The following is an 18,223-nucleotide window of genomic DNA, read 5'->3' on the forward strand; positions in this document are numbered from 1 at the left end:
ATTTGTTTTTCTACGCTTGCATTATTGGCAGAGCAGACGCTGAATGCGCACTTTCATGTTATATTTTAAAAAATAGGCACCCATTTAAAACAGACGAGATATCAGTCTGATCCTTATCTTGATGTCAAGCCAACATGAACAGGTTTGCTTAAACAAGAAAGAACCTGCTTATGACATAACTAACTATATCTGCTGCTTGACTGCAGAAATAAATGAAGTTGGAAGCTGCTGTCTACAGTTTTTACAGACACTAGGAAAAAAACGTTTATTAAAACAATTTTTACTATTTGACTGACCTCTTATTAGAGGAGAAAAAGATTGTTTTTGAGGCTTAAATGATTCCCTAAAGTTTCAGATTCAAATAAAAAAAGGCACCTTCTGTCATGGCTGTCTGACCATGACCCTGTAGAAAATCTCTGAGTGGTGCTAAAAGATCATAGGAGAAAACTCCAGATTCTGAATAATTTGGACAAACTCAACACCATTGATTTTATTCAGCGCCATAATTTCTCAACATTGGGAGAGTTTCCACTGAGGAAATGTAATTCTGCTAAAAGAAGGATTTTTTTTATAATGTTGCAGTGAGAGGACATTTTTAGGCTTTTCTCATTTCTTTAGATTAAAATCACCTTGTCTATAGCTTTCCTCACCTCTTTCTCATCTCTCATGCCATCTATGAGCTCCATCACCTTGATGAAGTGATGGCAGCGGAGGGAATGATCAACCGCATGGAAAGGAAGGGGTCTGTGCTGCCAGTGTCTCCATTCCCACAGAGACAGCTCCCTGGAAGGTGGTTTGTCCCTTGAATTATCCTCCTTTCAAAAAACAAACCGGTACAAACAAATCTGAGACATTTTTCATCCAATTTCCAAACTTTGCATAATTACACACATCTGGACAAAAAAAGATTATGCGTAACGTTTGTCAGACAGAAAAGAATTTAATGAAACCTGAGGCGTTGAGTCGTTGGGAATGGACATAAAGTGGGACGGCTTTAGAGTTGGATGAGGCTCATCTTCTGTCAGCTTCATGGTGGACGCCCACAGAGAATATTCTGTTCCGCTCAGAAAGCCATCTGATTTTGGGCTAATCTGTTGAACTGCCGTGAGATGCACACATACCAAGACCCACAACAATCTTATTAGGGAGTGTCTAAGTCTAATATCTAGGTGAAATGTTCTGCTGTCATGTCACTCACTCAGGTTATGAGGGTGAATGAGTGAAGCCCGGCCCTCAGAGTGGGACCGCCGGCCTCTTATGGACCTCCTGCTGCCCTCTCGGTGGTCAAACTGACCACAGGTGATGTGCATCTTATGCAGTTTAGGGTTCACCCCCTCAGGCAACATGCGGGGACTGTTGGGATACATGCGGAAGCCATTTTTGTTGCTGGTGATGGACTTGTACACACTGCGTTTGTTGCTCTGACTTTGATTGTAGGTCTGTGGAAAACAAAGGCCTATATTTCCCCATAGCTGATGCAGCAATGACTTGCAAATGAAAGAAGGCAGTCAGAGAAAAGCACGTACCCTCTCCTCCCTTCCCTCTGTGAGGATGATGACAATGCGCCCCCGTCGCTTGCGTCCAGTACGTCCCATTCGCTGAACGAGGCGGATGGGGTTCTTCTGTGCATCGAAGCAGACGATGAGGTCCACCTCCCCTATATCCAGCCCTTCTTCTCCCACACAGGTTGAGACCAGGGTGTTAAACCCACCCTGTCGGAACCTGTGGACCACCTGTAACATAATGTAATGGTGATTTAATGTCTTCTCTCTCTTCTCCCATTAACACCATAGTCTGAATAAGCTGGGTTTTGTGAGCCATCAGAAGGCGGGTTTATTAAAATCAAAAACCTTACTGTTCCATCAGAGTCATCGATTAGATTCTTAATAAATATTTTCCTAACAAAAAACAAGTCATTTTGTCCTGAAAATGTTTTCTGATATATTCTTATAATAAAATAAGGTTTAAAATCCTTTTATTTATATATCAAGATCGTTCTAATACATTCAAACACCTAAAATAAAAACTTCAGTTTTTATTTTAGGTGCCTCTAGCCTCTAACTTCCAGTTAGAGGCTAAATCCACTCATCTAGTAGGTGCACGTCTTAAAAGTTTTATCATTTTCCAGCAAAAACTTCAGTCTTTGCAGTTTTTTTGCATCCAATTCTTATTTTTTCTTCAAAGTTACTGTGGTGTTTCTCTCATTCAAATAGGGTGCAAATTAAATGTTAGGTCCAATACCATTCGTACTTCTGGGAAATTTATTTTACCTTAAACTAAATTTTTTACGATCAATCATAAAGCTGTGCGCTGTAGGAACAGTGTTTCAAAAAACCTCTTACAAAAAAAAAGAGAGAAACGTCTTTACTTGAACTTTAGAAATCAAACCACAGAAATTCTAATCTACATCTTCCTGTGGTGAATAATATGAAGCTTAACTGTACACAAAGCTGTAATAATACTTCACTATATCTGATAAACTACAGAAAAATAGATTCTTTCTGCAGCCATCAACAATATTCAGCTATTATTTCAGTCACTTGCTCTGAGACATAATTTCTTTTTAAGAATGTCATCATAGATGTGCTCTTTTATTTGCATTGACCCTGCTTTCAGGTGAATTACATCCCAAACCAGTTTCAATGCATGCCTTCCACGAACCAGTGGCTATCAGCAAAAAAAAAAAAAACCTCAGCATGATGCAACCACCACTATGGATGCCAGTTGGACGGCATTGTTCTTTGCTTTAAAAGTCTCACATACACTGCTCCAAACACACTTCTTTTCTTTATAGCCAAACTGTTAGTTTGTCTCCTCTGACCATAAATCTCTCTAGAAAGCTTAACTTGTTCAAATGGGAGGCTGCAAAGTGTTGATTTTGGAGTCTGTGCTTCTTTCCCTAAATCTATGTTGATAAACTGGCTTCACTGTGAATAATTCCAGCAGAGTAGTTTGTTTTTTTTGCTGTATTGCTGGTTTGACCGTTCCTGAATTCCATTTGAAAACTTTGGTCAAACCTTAAAACTGGACATATCAACAAAACAATGAATCCAAAAACAGACCTAAACCCTCTAATCAAAATGCATTAAGCAGAATCCATTAAGGAAACCATTGATCCTAAAATAACAGCTTATTTCCCCAAGAAAAGTTGTCAAACATCAAAACAGAATTATGCGGAAAAAAAAATAAATAAAATAAACTAATCAAGCTTTATCTTTTTTAGCTACAATCTTCTAAGTGTATGAATTAATTTGAACCTTAACAATTAATGTTAAACTTGTGTTACAGTAGTAGCCATTCAAAATTTCCCCACTTTCCTTGATGGGCCCTTGGCTGGTCCTTTACAATTCCTTTTTAAACATCAATATTTTTAATAAAATATTCTTTCTGTCATGATTTGTGGACATTAAGATCTAAAGAGAAGCGTCATCTTCTGGTCAGGCCCTGTAATTCAGTGAAAGGGTGGAGTCAGAGTAAAAAAATATCCACGAGGGGGGTCAATCCATGGGCGGTGAGTTGCAGGGAAGTGGGCTGCCATTCAGCTGGCCTTTGACTGGGAAGGGCCATTTAAATAGCTGCTACTGTAATAAGAGAAAAGCCCCCAGATTAAACCTTGTGTACAAAGACGTCTTTATCCAGGAGACATATTGTGAAATAATCCAACCCTAGAAAAGAATCTGTTAAATAAAAGCCTAACAATAACAAGACAGTTATGCCCTTAATGAGCGGAAATGAACCTCTGACCAGCTTTATACATGTCCATAATACCATCCCTTAGATACAGATGCTTTTAAAAAATGTTAGATGTCTTGACCTCCAGTTGTTCCTTTTGAGTGAAGCCTTTGACCCCCTTCCCAGAAGAGGCTTGTCCCATAAACGTCATGACCTTTATCAGCGGAGCATGCTGGTTTAGCATGGTGGCGATCTCCTGGACGCTCTCCCGGAATGAAGAAAAGATCATCACACGTGTGCTCACTCCGTCTGCACCAGAACCAAGAAAGGGAGGTAGAGAAATTAAAGAAAATGTTTTTATTTCTTGAGGAACCATCAGCAGCTCCTTCCATGTACCCGAAATCAAAGTTAGGGTACACTGGAACATCATAATAAAGCTGGACATAAACAACAAGCTTTAGGATTATTCACATAACTTTGTAAGAATCCATTAATGCCTGATTATGTTTCAATTAGAATAAAGGATTTCATTCTAACATCAGATGGCTGCCTTGATGCATTCAGGTTTCCTCTCAAAGCTAAAAACAATCATTGCATTTATGAGTCACGGCTTAGCAGTGCTATATAAAGACATCACCATTTGTGTCTGCGGAGCTCTCAGCCCACACGTTGAAGTGCTGCACCACCACCTCCTCCAGCTTCTCCAGTTTGGGATGACTGTAAATGAATGGTTCATCTGGACCTAGAAAAATACATAACAGAGAAAAAAAAAACTAGTCAAAAATAGAAGCCTGTTTTTTTTTTTCTAAAATATAAGATGAGGAAAGGAGAGCTGTCAACACAGAATATTTTAGTAAGCCATCTGATAAGATCCAGCCACAGCCACATCCCCTCTGCAGAACAATCGGTCACAAATTTGGTCACAAGTCTGTCGGCAGCTCTGCTGCTTTGCAGCAAGAGAATTGTGTTTGTCTCTGTGTTGCCCTGTGATTGACCAGCAACCTGTGCACCCAGCCTTTACCCCATATGCCTGCTGGAGATGGACATCAGCCCCCATAACCCTGGCAGATAAGCAGCAGATGATGGATGGATGAAGAAATAACTTTTTAGGGGGAACATTATGTAATTTAACAATAAAACAATGAAAGTGTATGTGAAAGGGCAAGAAAATCAAGACATTGAATATAAGTTTGAATAAAAAAAAAAAAACTCTGAAAGGTATGCCATGCATTTGCATTTTAACCTCTTTACTTTGCTGCCCCTGAAACAAATCCAGCTGTCTCTGATCTAATCTCAGTAAAAAAACAGCTAGAAAGTGAGGACCCTGAAGGTTTGTTAGAGAACAAACAGCATCTCAAAGTTCCTTACACAGCAGACAGATAAGGGAGATTATTGTGGAGAGGTTTAAAGCAGGGTCATGGTATAAAAACAATAACCTTAAGGTTTGGATGGCTCACAGAGCTTTGTTCACTCTGTCGTCTAATCATGGAGAGCAAAGCACAGCGGCACATCTACTGAGACATGGCAGGACAAGCAGAGCATTAAAAAGAAGCAGCAAAAAGATCCATTATAGAAACAAATGAGTGCTGGAGAGACACAGCTCAGGTGGGAGAATTTGCAGACAGGACAATTCTGTCCTTTATAGTGGAATAGTGAATAAGTCCCCAAGACACGTATGGGACACAGCAAACAAGCAGAAGAAGCTAAACCTAAGAGTAAATTTGGCTAACGAGGAGGAAACAAACATATTTCCACTGTGTATTACATGGAGGTGGCAGCACTATGCTGAGGGACTGTCTTTCTTCAGCAGGGAGTTGGAAACACGGTTAGAGGCAGCGGGCGTGTTAGATGGGGGGTGGAGGTTCACTTTTCAGCAGGAAAATAACAGCTAGAGCTAAAAGGGATTGTTTAGCACAAAATACTCATGTGCTGAAATGGCATAGTGAAAACCCGGACTTCTATTTTAAATCTGAAGACAGTGAAAATAAGTTTGGAAGCTTTCCTTGCACTCTGAGCCTGAGCTCATTTAGAAATAAACCAAAAATTGCTGTCTCCAGATGTGAAAAGATGGATGAGACAAACCCCAAAACGAACTGAAAGCACAGTTGTTTTTTTTTATGTGACCCCATGTGAGCAGGTTTAAGGGGTGTGAAAACCTTGAATCATCTATGAATGATCTATGTGATACAACCTGGTGGCTTCAGGAACATGGTCTCCATCTCATGGTACAGGTCCATGAATGTGGGTGTCCTCTGTAATTCATTCCTTGCTCTGGACATCTCTGAGCAAAAAAGGAAAGCACAAGCTTTACTCATACACATGTTGGCAGAAATCAGGCTGACATGTAGGAGAAAAATGCCTGGAAGTCTTTACTAGAACAGAATCTGGTCTTTAAATGACATTGAAAGAAAAAAACAAAGTATAGAGAAAAGATAACCGACCTCTGGATCCATCCATGATTCCCTGGATGTAAAAGAAAAGTGATCGGAGACCCATCTGCATCAGCAGCTCATAACCGTGGTACAGACTGATGCAAAGGGCAAAGTCGCCCTCCAGTATTCCCTGATGAGATCCCTGAAAAGAGCATGATGCATTGAATCAATGAGGAAGTTTCCCCATAGTACGGTAATTGAATGACTGCAATATGTTAGGATATATCTTAATATATGCAAATGTTTGGGGGGAAAAATTCTTATAATTCAGCAGTAATCTATGCTGCAAATGTAATATTATATGAAAAAAAGGAAAAAATAAATTTCTGAAAAGAAAAATCATTTAATGCTCAGATATTTTATGTTTTTTACACATATTTAATGATGTCCTGATGTCCCATGATGTTTTCTAAGTTAGAGAAATCAATTCTAGATTTATAGATGAAAAAAAAACAAAAACAAGTAGAATACTAATAATGGAGGTAAACAGAACTAAAGACTGATGAGAGCTCATGCCTTGATGTGCGGCGCTGGGTTCTTCCGGAACTGATCCCTGGCAAGAATGAGCTGGTATTTGCTGAGAAGCCGCAGGTCTTTGTGGGCCATCACTCGATTCTGAACCAGACGGGATGTGAACTTTTCTAGAACCTAGCAGGATGCATAAAAAAGGCAATTGTTATAAAATGATGTTTTCTGTTTAAAGAGGAAACACATCAGCCTTATTGAGCAGCACAGCATGCCCTCTGAGACCACATTTGACAGAAAAGTTACCACTACTGCTGCAAAGCAGACTGACTGAAAGGCCTCGGTCTAAATAATACAAACAGATGTGGAACTCTGTGTCCCGTTCACTTGTCCTTGATTTCACCAAATGCGAAAACAGAAAGAAGCATCCATTCAATTTTCAAAGAAGCTTTTCATCCTCGAAACTGCAGATAATGACACACTGGGTCATTATTACCTCAATTCCATCTAGGTGAAATTTCTTCTCTACAAATTGAACAGAAAATAAGACTGCACTGAAAGAAGTAGGTTAGTCACTGATTTCACCCTGTTTGTAAAAGAAAATCTAGTTTTATAACATCTGAAAAGCAATTTTATTTGCTTTGTGGGCCTTTAAAAATTGTGATTTATAAAGGAAGCAAAGGAGCAGGAAACATCCAGCCGAGTTCTATTATTCCCAAAAGAGAACTAAATGTATTTTAGCATTCATTAACCCTGACATACTTTAAATTCACAGCTGCAAAGAAAATCACTCCTCTTATAAAACATTTTCTCTCAAAGTGTAAACAGTCTTACATCCGCCCTACTTACCTGAACTTTCACCGTTCTGAGGTGAAATGTGAGCAGCTTATGGAGACAAAAGGAGAGGATTGAATAATATGAGCCATAGATTGAATGATAAGTATAAAACCCGCTGAGTTTTCATAAAACACCAACAGTCTGTCCAATGTTTTAAAACAAGCAAACAAAGGGAGGTCCGACCATCTGCTTAGGGCTGTGCTTCATAATGACACTCGATAGGGTTTCTGCCCAGATCCAAAGAACCCAGCTTAAAGTATAGAGTTTAACACCAGATAGGACAGAAGCAAAGCGCTATTTGACTTTATTTATTCCAAATTTAACTCATCTGTTATTGTTGCAACTTTAAGTTTTCAGTTTTGTGATCTTGCAACATAAAATACATAATATTCTTATGTGACTTTATTAAGTATAAGTATTAAACTTGATTTAAAAATGCATACCCAGCATATTGAATATCATAGTTGGCTTTTTTTTTTATTAATTTACTTTTTAAAGGTATTTTGATGATTAACACAAAAACAGAGCTTTAATTCTTTTTCTGAGCAGGTCTTGATTTCAGGTGAGATACTAGAGTGGTTTAAAGACTTTCAAATTTTTCATTTTACTGCTAAAATAGAGGCCCATTGATAAGGAAAATGAACATGATACATGGTATTCATTCTATTTTATAACAACTAAAGATCTGAAACCCATAGTTAGTCTGATTTCCCTAAATAAAAGTCTAATATAAACAGGTTCTAACATGTTTTCTGCCTGGACTGCACAGCTTCATGCATCTTCCCAATCTGGATGGCTTAAAATATTATTGACAGGTGGACTAATTACTATTTTATAACTTTTGTAAGAAATTGGTTGTACTATGTTTTATTAGAGACACCGAATGAAAAAGGAGAAGTAAATAAATCCCTTATTTTATTTGGCAAAAAGTGAAAAGCTTTATGAATATGAAAAAAACCTTTTGTTGCTTTAAAACAAAAAATCCCTCAAATTCTTTGAAGTCTGCCGCTTTAGTGCAGAAAAATGTGAAACATTTCAGAGGAATTTTTGAAAAATACTGGAGATACCTGCACTCACAACTCTATCTTTTTTTAATGCCTGCAAATTATTTCAAGGCCATAAAACAATCCAACATTCACTTCTGCTTCATCTAAAATAATCTCAACTAAAAGTTTAATCAAATTCTCTTTTTTAAAACATTTAATCTAGTTAAGCTATAACCAAAACCTTCTAAAACTGCTGTTGCAGATTAGGTAAGTTTATGTTGCTAGACTGGAAACCCAAGTTTTTAGAGAGGTTTCTTGACCCCTGGCAATCACCACCCCCACCAAAAACCAGGCTGGTTAAGGAGGGAAAGGGACATGAGAAGAACCAACACAACTGAAAGAGAAAATTCAAACCTCTGCTCTTGTTCTGCAGTCTAACGTCAATTTATTTTATTAATATCATTCAAGTTTTTCCCTATTTGATGCATTAAAATACCTCCCTTAATAATTCAATTGAATGTCCCTTTAAAGGAACTCATGATTATCCTAACAATAAAAACCTCTATTTTCCTAATTTAAAGATGTCTTCTTCTTTCATCTATTATTAGACAGCCCTTGGAAATACCAAACATATTTTCCAAATGAGTTATTCTTGTTTCTAGAATGCAAAACAAAGATAGTTTTTTTAATAAGCGGACAGACACGGCTTCCTCTGTGGGAAGTTGATACTGTATTTTTGCAAATAAAAAGCACATAGATCTAGAAATGTTATGCTGTTGTGAATTTAAAAGTCACTCTGTATCGTCTAGACCAAGGCGATGTCCTAAACGACCAGCTCTTCAGCCTCTTCGAAAAACACCACAACACACCAGTGAGTAGGGCTGGGCATTTAATTGCATTTGCAATATAATCGCAAATTTAATTTTCAAATCACAGAAGCGCTCATTTTAATCCTACTATAATAAACAAGAATAAGACACTAAATTTTTCCCTCCAGTACTTTGTGTGGTGATTAAAGCCTTAAAGTGGGTTGTTGCCACACAGAAAGTTAGAGAGTGCTGCAGCTAACAGCAGATCCATGCATGCAAGTAGAAGTAAACACTTTTTCACACAATGGTTAAAGAAAAGTTTCAAAAACTGAAAGCCTGGATTAAAACATCTATAAATTTGGAGTTAGTGCAAAGAAAAATCTAAATAAAATCGCAATCGCAATACTGGTTAAAAATAATCACAATTTAGGTTTTTGTTGCTCTTCTTTTTCAATCACACTTTAATGCATACATTCAAAAATGATTTAAAGCAAAATATAAACTCATTTGGCAAGTTTTAGATTCAAACAAACTTAACAGTTTCTGTAGACTTTTCTTCTTCTTTTGCTACATCTAAAGTTTCCTTTTACTTAACAATCACAGGCATTTATTCTATTATTTTATTATGTTTCACTGTTGAAATAATATATGAGATGCATTTTAAATAAATAAGATTTCCAGGCAGTAATAAACTAACCACTTAATTGCAAACAATGACTCTTTTCCGCGCACACTGCAGAAAACTGCCACACGCTGGCTCCTTCTGCTGTCCACAGTCGGCTGACAGACAGGTGGAGCTCAGTGGGGAAATGCGTGCACAACGGTCAAGTCCAGCTTATGAGATTAATCTGAACCAGATTAGAGAGGTCGACATTTTTGCCTGGTTGGAACGTGGTGTGCAACAAGAGAAACTGTAGAAGGAAAGTTGAGGGAAAAAATATTTATTCCATACTTTAGCTACAGTTCCAGCAACTTTCCATTGTATTTTTCTCACATGCTTACTGTCTTTAACCTTTGGTATTTTTTGCAGCATTGTAATAAACACATAATATTTTGAAAGTAAGAGAGTTTGCTTCTGTTCCCTCCATTTTTCATGATGAAAAAAACGTTAATAGATTTTCTTTTTTTTCAGTAGCATTGAAATGGTAATACGAGTAGTTATATGAGCTATTCATTTATTGATAGGATCAAGTGCATGAAAGCAAAAAGCACTTAAGCACACCATTAACAGCTATTTAGTTCCAACAGACCCCAATCAACTTTATGAGGGCAACCTCTCTTAGTGAACTGGAGCCTCAGCTGACTGGCTAAGAAGCATGAAGGTAAGGGAGGAGTAAAATAGTTTGGGCTAAATCTAACACAGCCTACAATAAGTTGAACTCTCTCTCATGCTTATCAACATCAGGATGGTCTCAAAGTCGTGTCTCTGATCTATAAAGCCTGATTATAAAGGTTTAGTATCAGGAAGAGACAAGCAATCTGGGTTTGTTCAAACTGATAGAAGAGAATATTACATTGATCCCATTATGATTTAATTCAGATAAACTTCCACTACCAAAAATGTTTTTGTTTTAGCTATTGTACAATTTAGGTATAAGTTCAAAAGAAAAATGGATGACCAGTTTTATGTGGTAGGGCTAAGATTTAGTTTGGGGAAAAATGGATGCACTTCAGCTACATGCTGCCGTCATCTTTTTACTAATCCAAGGTAACCAATTGGTCTACATCTATAGATTAGGAAAACGTCTAAGCCAATCAGACACAGACTCTGCAATCAGGCTAAACAAATAGCACATACACAAAAACATACTACTCAGTTAAATGCAATCAAGATTATTTAAACTTTTTATTCAAATGCCTATTCCATGGAGAAGGGCCGTGTTTTATTTTTTTTTTTTTTACTCAAGTAGAAAAATTCTTGCACTGGTCTCTGTCTACTTCAGTTGTTGCACATGGGATCCTGCAGAAGGTCTATGGTTCCATCTCCTCGCCTTGTGGAGGTTTGTCCATGTGCATATCAGTGTATGTGTGGACTCACAGAGACACTCCCCCACCCACCCCTACCCCCAGAACATAGTGGATTATATAATGTCCTCACTACGTGCGAGCTGAAGGGTACAGCATGGTGGTTGGCTGTGGCAGTGACACAGATCAGAGGAAAATCCTGTCTAGGCTGTCCCCTAGTGCTCATCTTCAGATTTGTCTGGTCCTCTGTTTTTTAATGTTTCATTTTTATGGATGGCTATAACATCAGTACACAAATTCTTAATTATGTTAAATATCCAATCACTTCAATAAAAATTAATTTCCTTAATTCTTGTTTGCTTTTACGGTGGAGAAAATTATATCAGACAACCACGCATATAAGTAAAAGATAAATAGAGATATTAATACCTAAAATTATAATTGCTGGTAAATTAAATAGTCTCTTTTCATAGCTGTATTAGATCTTAAATTTTGTATTTTAAGGATAAAGTAGGACGCATTTAGACTAGAAATCTTTAAATTTCTTATTTTTTCCCCATTTGAGGAGCTTGAGTGAGTGAGTTCAGGGGTATTTATCTCGGGCAGCTCGAGAGGGCGGAGCCTATGAGAGCCCGCAGCATCACGTGTCACCGCGGCACGCCCTCATAAACATCACAGCCACCTAGGCTGCGGAGCGTCACGCTGCTCTGCACGGGAGAGGGTGACGGCGGCCCTGCTCGGTTTGTTTTTAGCCATTTTTAAAGTGTTCCAGGCTAGTTAAGATGTTTCACTGACGTTGGATTCAGGTGTGAGGAAATAAAAACATGGTTAAGCGCATCAGATGCCGTTCAGGGACACCTGGTTTGCTGACCAGAAAGTACCGGTTGTTCTAATCTCGACTCATTGCTACCAGGAAAAAAAAAAACAACGACGGTAACTTCGATAAAGATCAGCGACGTAGATTCAGATTGTTTCAACCCTTCAAGGTCTGCTTCCTTTAGTGTTCGGGCTAATCGTCCTAAAATGGACCGAGGAGGCTGCCAGATGAGCGGAGGAGGCGGCGGCAGCGACGCCACCGACCGACCCGGGATGATCACCCTGGAGGACCTGGAGTCCTTCTCCGAGGACCAGCTGTCAGACTCCGGCAACGGCAGCCTGGAAGAGGAGGGAGAAACTATGGAGGCAGAAGACAATTCCGACCGACTGCTGCATTACTGGCAGGAAGTGGCGAGAGGACACCAAGTGGAAGTTTCTCCAGGTAAAAACCCGGAAAAAAGGAACAAGTTAATTAAAAAATATATATTTTCTGTTAGGGGTTTAGATATCAGATAAGCTCAAGCAGGAAAAAGCAGGCCTGGATCAACTTTAGGAAAATCCAATTGCTCAGGTCTTCTGAACAGACTGACCTAGATTCCTGACCAACCAGTTCCAGATAGGACATTCCCAGCCCTTCAGGCGCAATGTGTTTCAAACAGGTATTATCTGAACAATCGGAGGCTAAAGTTTTTATTTTTATATATAAACCTTTTTCTAAAGCGTTGTTGTGAAGTATGGGGTATTGATCTCCATCTCACTCATCAGACAAAATGAATATGATACAAAATTACTGTTTATGATAAAAGCATTGCAACAGACTAAGCATAGGATCTCAAAGTATGATAACCTGGATTTCCTTTAAAAAAAAATTAAAAAACAAAACAATCTACTGGCCTTTGTTTCTAAGTTTAAAGACCTTTTGCTTCCCATTCAGGAAGTTTTTTTTTTCAATTAAAATGTCAGAATTAGCATTGAGTTCCAGGCTTTATATAGTGGAGCAAACAAAGCCTTGTTTTTGGCTTAGAAAACAGGCAAATTGAACAGCTAATTCTGACATTTTGAATTGAAAAAGCTTCCTGGATGGGAAGCGGAATGTCTTCAAACTTGGGAAACAAAGCCCAGTGGATTGTTTAACTTTTTTTTTTGGAATGACTTTGACCTGGATGACTGAAAATCTCTACCAGCGATAACCTGGATTAAAAATACCATTTAAAATGTTCAAATAAAGACGTTATACAAATGTGTGTAGATAACTGGCAGATCAGAATAGCAACATGTAAAATACAAAAAAAAAAAACAAAAAAAACAACTATATATATTCTTGCTGCAAATGCAGGATAAAAACTAGTTAAAAGTACTATTAGTCTTTGCCTAAACATGCAGAATATTTTAAGTAAGTTACTTTGGTTGTTATACAGTATATTATACACTATATTCTTGTTGTGCAGCATTTCTTTTTTCTGGGTTGGAGGGGTTGTTGTTGCAGCCAGCATTGTGCAGCAACAAGTGTTTGTTGAGGAGGGCTGCAAACTCTTTGCTCCAAGCAGCTGAAGCAAGGCAACTGAGACAACTCCAGCACTGGCCATTCATTTAGCAGGATTGTAGGACGAGTATAAGCGGTTCATTTTAGGTGATTTGAAATGAGGACTTTTTAAAACCTGCATGTATCTCTGATCCCTGCAACAGGTCCTAATTTACACGTATTAAAAAAACATTTTGTGTTACAAACAGACAAATACCTCATTTAACACCAAAACTATCTCTGTTCAGTGTCTATAAATAAATAAATCCCTTCATACCCGCGTACCTAACTATTGAACACTGAAGTACTTGGAAAAAAATTTATTTAAAGAGAGTTTTGTTGATTTTTAAGAATTAAATAAACCACATTTGCAGACAACTAAACCTCAAAATGAAGCTCTGGCTGTGACTCAAAAATGAAGAAAGAGGAAACCTCAGCTCTAGCAGCTAAAAGCTTGTTTTTTTGGTTTTTTTTTGGTGGGGGGGCGGGCTTGTGCAACCAGTAGTATCACTAATGAAGTTATTGAGCACAAACACCAGCCGCAGACTTGCCGATAGGAACGTGCGTATTGATGCTAAGCTTGAAACAAATTGACTCAGTAAGGGGAAAGAAAGCTCATTTAAGGGCTAAAACTAAATTATTTAATCTAAAACTAATTAAGATCTCATTAAATTGACTTTATATATCAGCGGTCTCCCCAGATGCTCTCAGGTAGCACCATGGCTCGTATATCTACAAAGTGATAGTCAGGAATAATAATAAAAAAAATTATGATTAAATATACTTTTGCTAAATTTGATACAAGAGATCCAAGACAACTCCTTATAAATAAATGAAGGCTGTTTTTTTGCATTTCTGTTGTCATTATACCCCTAAATAACAGACTATACCCTGCAGAATTAAAATCATGCGCCTCCCCTCAGATTATTTCATGCATCAGGACCTGAGAGGTTTGGGAAAGACGGTAACTGATGAAATATGTTGTGTAAAAGTGGAAAATTGTTTTGCAATGCTTTCGTTTTTTTTTCTATGCTGATTACATTTCTAAGATTTCATAATGGAGAAAATATACAATAGATGAAATGAGAAAGTGATGCTCTAATGTTTTTTTTATCCTTTATTTTTCTCAAAGTGTCCTACAAGCGGAGTTAACACATTGTTGAACTACACCACCGGAGTGATTTTCCTGTAATGTTTTGTTTCTAACAGGCATTATGTGCAGATTGCGACCCACACAGATTTTTAAGTTTTATTATTGTACAAACATTTTGCAAAAGGAGATATAGATATATATATATATATATATATATATATATATAATTTTTTTTTTCCCTGTCTATTTAATGATTTAACTTGATCAAATATCCCTTTGCCTAATGAATGATTAGACTATGCACTTGTCAGTAAATAGTAATGGTCTGACAGCTACCGAATCTCCTCCTTGGTGTCTGCCAATGGACTAGGGCTAAAACAATCAGATTAATTGTGATTAATCGATTGTTGAAATGATCATCAACTAATTTAGTAATGGATTAATCGTTAACTGGAGTATAGAGACTGTAAAACATGCCTTTAGCTGACAGAGCGACCCAATTAGAGCAGTATTTATACCAAAACTGCGTTTAAAAAAAACACATATCTTGTATTCATTTTTTTTATTGGTCCGTTAATATGCTCTTCAGAGAACTCCTGAAGTGAGTTTTATTTTCACCCGCTTTAATGCCGTAAAAAAAAATCTTCTTTAAGGATGTTTTTGCTATCCGATTATTAATCTGAACTGAACAAATAATCAACTAATCGGTTAGCAAAATCATCGTTGGGGACGGTAGTTGCCGGGGACATGGAAGATGTTTTGTTTACCACAGCCTTAGGATGACACACTGGCTTTTTAAGTAAATACAAGTTGAAAATGAATGAGAAGTCCAGATTGGGTATTTTCTTTCTTAAACCAACACTAAGTTTTAAACCTTCATAAAATATTTTCATTGTGATTATATGTCAACTTAATCAGTTGAATGACACCTCTGTCATGGCCTGAGGATGTCTGTATGGCTTAGAGCCTGTGAACCAAGCCAGCCACACAACTACAAACATGCAGACTGCTTTACGGCATCTATCACTTCCTCCTTTCCCCATTCGTTATAAAGCAGGAAGTTGATGCATCTAGGTTTCCCTGACAGAATGAAAATTTTTGCAAATTTTTCAGGGTTGATATTCAGGAAATGCAGCACCTTCCTCTGGAATCTCTGTGTGTTTATTGTGAAATTATCAAATATAACATTTATCCATTTCAAGGCTCTAAACTCGTCAGTAAATCAGTCTTGACCTATTAAGAAAATTACAGTGTTGGGAACATCAAGTTTATTTTTTCCTTAATTTAATTTAAAGTAGGCATTTTATTTTTTAGTTCAAAACTTTTTTTACTTTAAATGTCTCTTATTAAACTCATCAAAACAGAAGGGATATATTAATCCAGTACTAAAATAATCGAAAGCTGCAGGCCCAAACATAATTATCTTTTGCAAAAATAACTGACAGCGTCTGGCTCGACGTGTGCCGTAAAATGTAAAGGTTTACCTTAGGACAAGGTTTCCTCAGGAACAACAGTTGTAATTATATACATCTCGTAAAACCTGTTTTCAAGTTGAACATTAATGATCTAACTGAATTCACAGGTTAAAAGCTGTTCCACTGCATTGTTCTGTGAGCATCTTCATGGCTAACCTGAAAATGCACCTCAAACCACAGCCTACATGTTACCCTCTTTAAACTTGTCTGCAAAAGCAGTGAGTGGGCCCAGCGGGGCTCCAGAGGCAGTGTCCCAAATATCATTTTTTCCTTTGCCCACAGACCCTCAGCATTTACTTGGAACAAAACCACTTGCAAGGATTTTCTAACTCTGCAGGGATTAATCTTTCCGGTCTGTGGTGGTACTGAGGTTGTAACCTCCATACCAAAAAGGAGCCAAGGACACAGGCCAAGACCCACTCTAATTGGATGGAGTCACCATCCAATCAGAAACTCTTTTTGTCACGATGAGTTTTCACACTTGAAAGAGTTTAACCCAAGCACCACAGGATTTCTAAATGGAGCGAGTAAATCTCTGTGAGCGTGAGTTCTGATGCTGTATTCACACTTATCTCTTTCCCGGATGTGCTCAAAACAAAAACTATTTGCCACTTAATGGTCCAGTCAAAGTCTAGACTAAAATTTTATATTAAATTCTATGTTGAGACCTACATGGAATAATAACAGACTCCTTATCCAATCTGACAGGGTTTGGAATAAACCATAAGAGATTGGCTGTAACTGCAGCCAAAGTTTGTTTTCCAAAGATGTGACTCACGAGGCCAAAGAATTGTTTACTTGCAACATACTTTCGATTTATTCAAAAACGTTAGAAATCTTCGACCTTTCCTTTAATTTCACATTTTGAGTTTCACTTGGTTTAATTTAGTCTTCTTGGAAGAATTTTGGCTATTTGATTATTATTCGATTTATCAAAAACATATTCAACAGATTAATCGATTTGCAAAATAATCGTTAGTTGCTACCCTAGTGTGCCCACTTACTACAATATCACTGCCCTGCTTAAACAGGTGATGGTAGCGGGTTTTCCGGCGAAATAAGTCAGCTGACTGTAAATAAGAGATGACGAGGTCTGCTCATGCGATCTCTGTTATCAGAGAACCAAGCATAACTGAATCATGCCGAGTCCTACTGTTGAAGTAGTACTAGATGTAGCACGGTTTGGTTGTGTCTGGCACCGTCTAGTTCAGCTGCGTTCCATTTACTCTCAGCAGTTATCTCGGTTATGGTTCTCGACACGGTTTCAAAGGGGTAGTTTACTGTACCCAAACTGTACCCAAAGCACTAAGATACAAACAATGTTTATTTTTTTGCAGGTAGAACTGGTCGCTTTATAAAGTTCTTAATCAAAAATCTATTCATTCAATGTTTGCTAATGCAAAGTAAACCCTCTTAACATCCATCCATCATCTACCACGTTTCTGTCAGGGTCATTAGGGACTGCTGCCCATCTCCAGCAGTAAATAAGGCGTGCTACACCCTGGACAGGTGCATTGCAGCCTTTAAAGATGTAACTGATTTTCTGATGAAACAATACCAAGCTTAGAAGTATAGACTTTTATTTATATATATATATATATATATATATATATATATATATATATATATATATATATATATATATATATATATTCCCCCTGCATTTTTTTCCACTAATTGAAATGTCTTTAACAGTGATGGGACGCCGTTACCTTGTTTTAGTAACGAGTATTCTAACTAATTACTTTGACTGTAACTATAACAGGGTAGGTGGGTGTTTCTGCTAGCGGGTGTTAACGTACAGCACACACAGAGAGATGGAGAGTGAGGAGGATCCAGCAGCAAAACAGCGTTTCCCAGATGGAAATACCGGTGTTACGTCGAGCTGCGTTTCCCCATCACATATGGTTTCCTCTGCATCTCCACACAGCGCAGGCGGCACGATTCACCGCGCAAGCGACAGGAAACGCGCATGCTCGCTAAAGGCGATGGATGGATGGATGGATGGATGGATGCTCTGCCTTTTCAACCTACTGTATTTTTTATTTTAAACATTATTTGATGGCCTTTGTGGCAGGGATGGAGATCCATATTTTATGTCACACACAGAGTATACATCTTGATAGATAGATGGATAGATAGATGTTGCAG

General features: G+C 37.8%; 2 protein-coding genes across 2 annotated transcripts in view; one reads left to right on the top strand and one right to left on the bottom strand.

Moving 5' to 3' along the window:
- Nucleotides 1–18,223, bottom strand: part of fancm (Fanconi anemia complementation group M) — a 51,909-nt gene that overhangs the window by 18,896 nt on the left and 14,790 nt on the right. The window contains exons 5-13 of the mRNA XM_015379997.1: nt 6,621–6,752; nt 6,114–6,246; nt 5,864–5,953; nt 4,310–4,414; nt 3,815–3,981; nt 1,527–1,733; nt 1,199–1,439; nt 951–1,099; nt 651–815 (exon numbers count right to left, since the gene is read on the bottom strand). Coding sequence (XP_015235483.1) covers nt 651–815; nt 951–1,099; nt 1,199–1,439; nt 1,527–1,733; nt 3,815–3,981; nt 4,310–4,414; nt 5,864–5,953; nt 6,114–6,246; nt 6,621–6,752 — 1,389 coding nt within the window. The remainder of the gene's footprint in view (nt 1–650; nt 816–950; nt 1,100–1,198; nt 1,440–1,526; nt 1,734–3,814; nt 3,982–4,309; nt 4,415–5,863; nt 5,954–6,113; nt 6,247–6,620; nt 6,753–18,223) is intronic.
- LOC107088068 (heme-binding protein 1-like) overlaps nt 12,190–18,223 on the top strand; it is a 12,459-nt gene continuing 6,425 nt past the window's right edge. The window contains exon 1 of the mRNA XM_015380000.1: nt 12,190–12,424. Coding sequence (XP_015235486.1) covers nt 12,190–12,424 — 235 coding nt within the window. The remainder of the gene's footprint in view (nt 12,425–18,223) is intronic.

This window comes from Cyprinodon variegatus, unplaced genomic scaffold (assembly GCF_000732505.1).
Source record: "Cyprinodon variegatus isolate N-32 unplaced genomic scaffold, C_variegatus-1.0 Scaffold205, whole genome shotgun sequence".
Taxonomy (NCBI): Eukaryota; Metazoa; Chordata; class Actinopteri; order Cyprinodontiformes; family Cyprinodontidae; genus Cyprinodon; species Cyprinodon variegatus.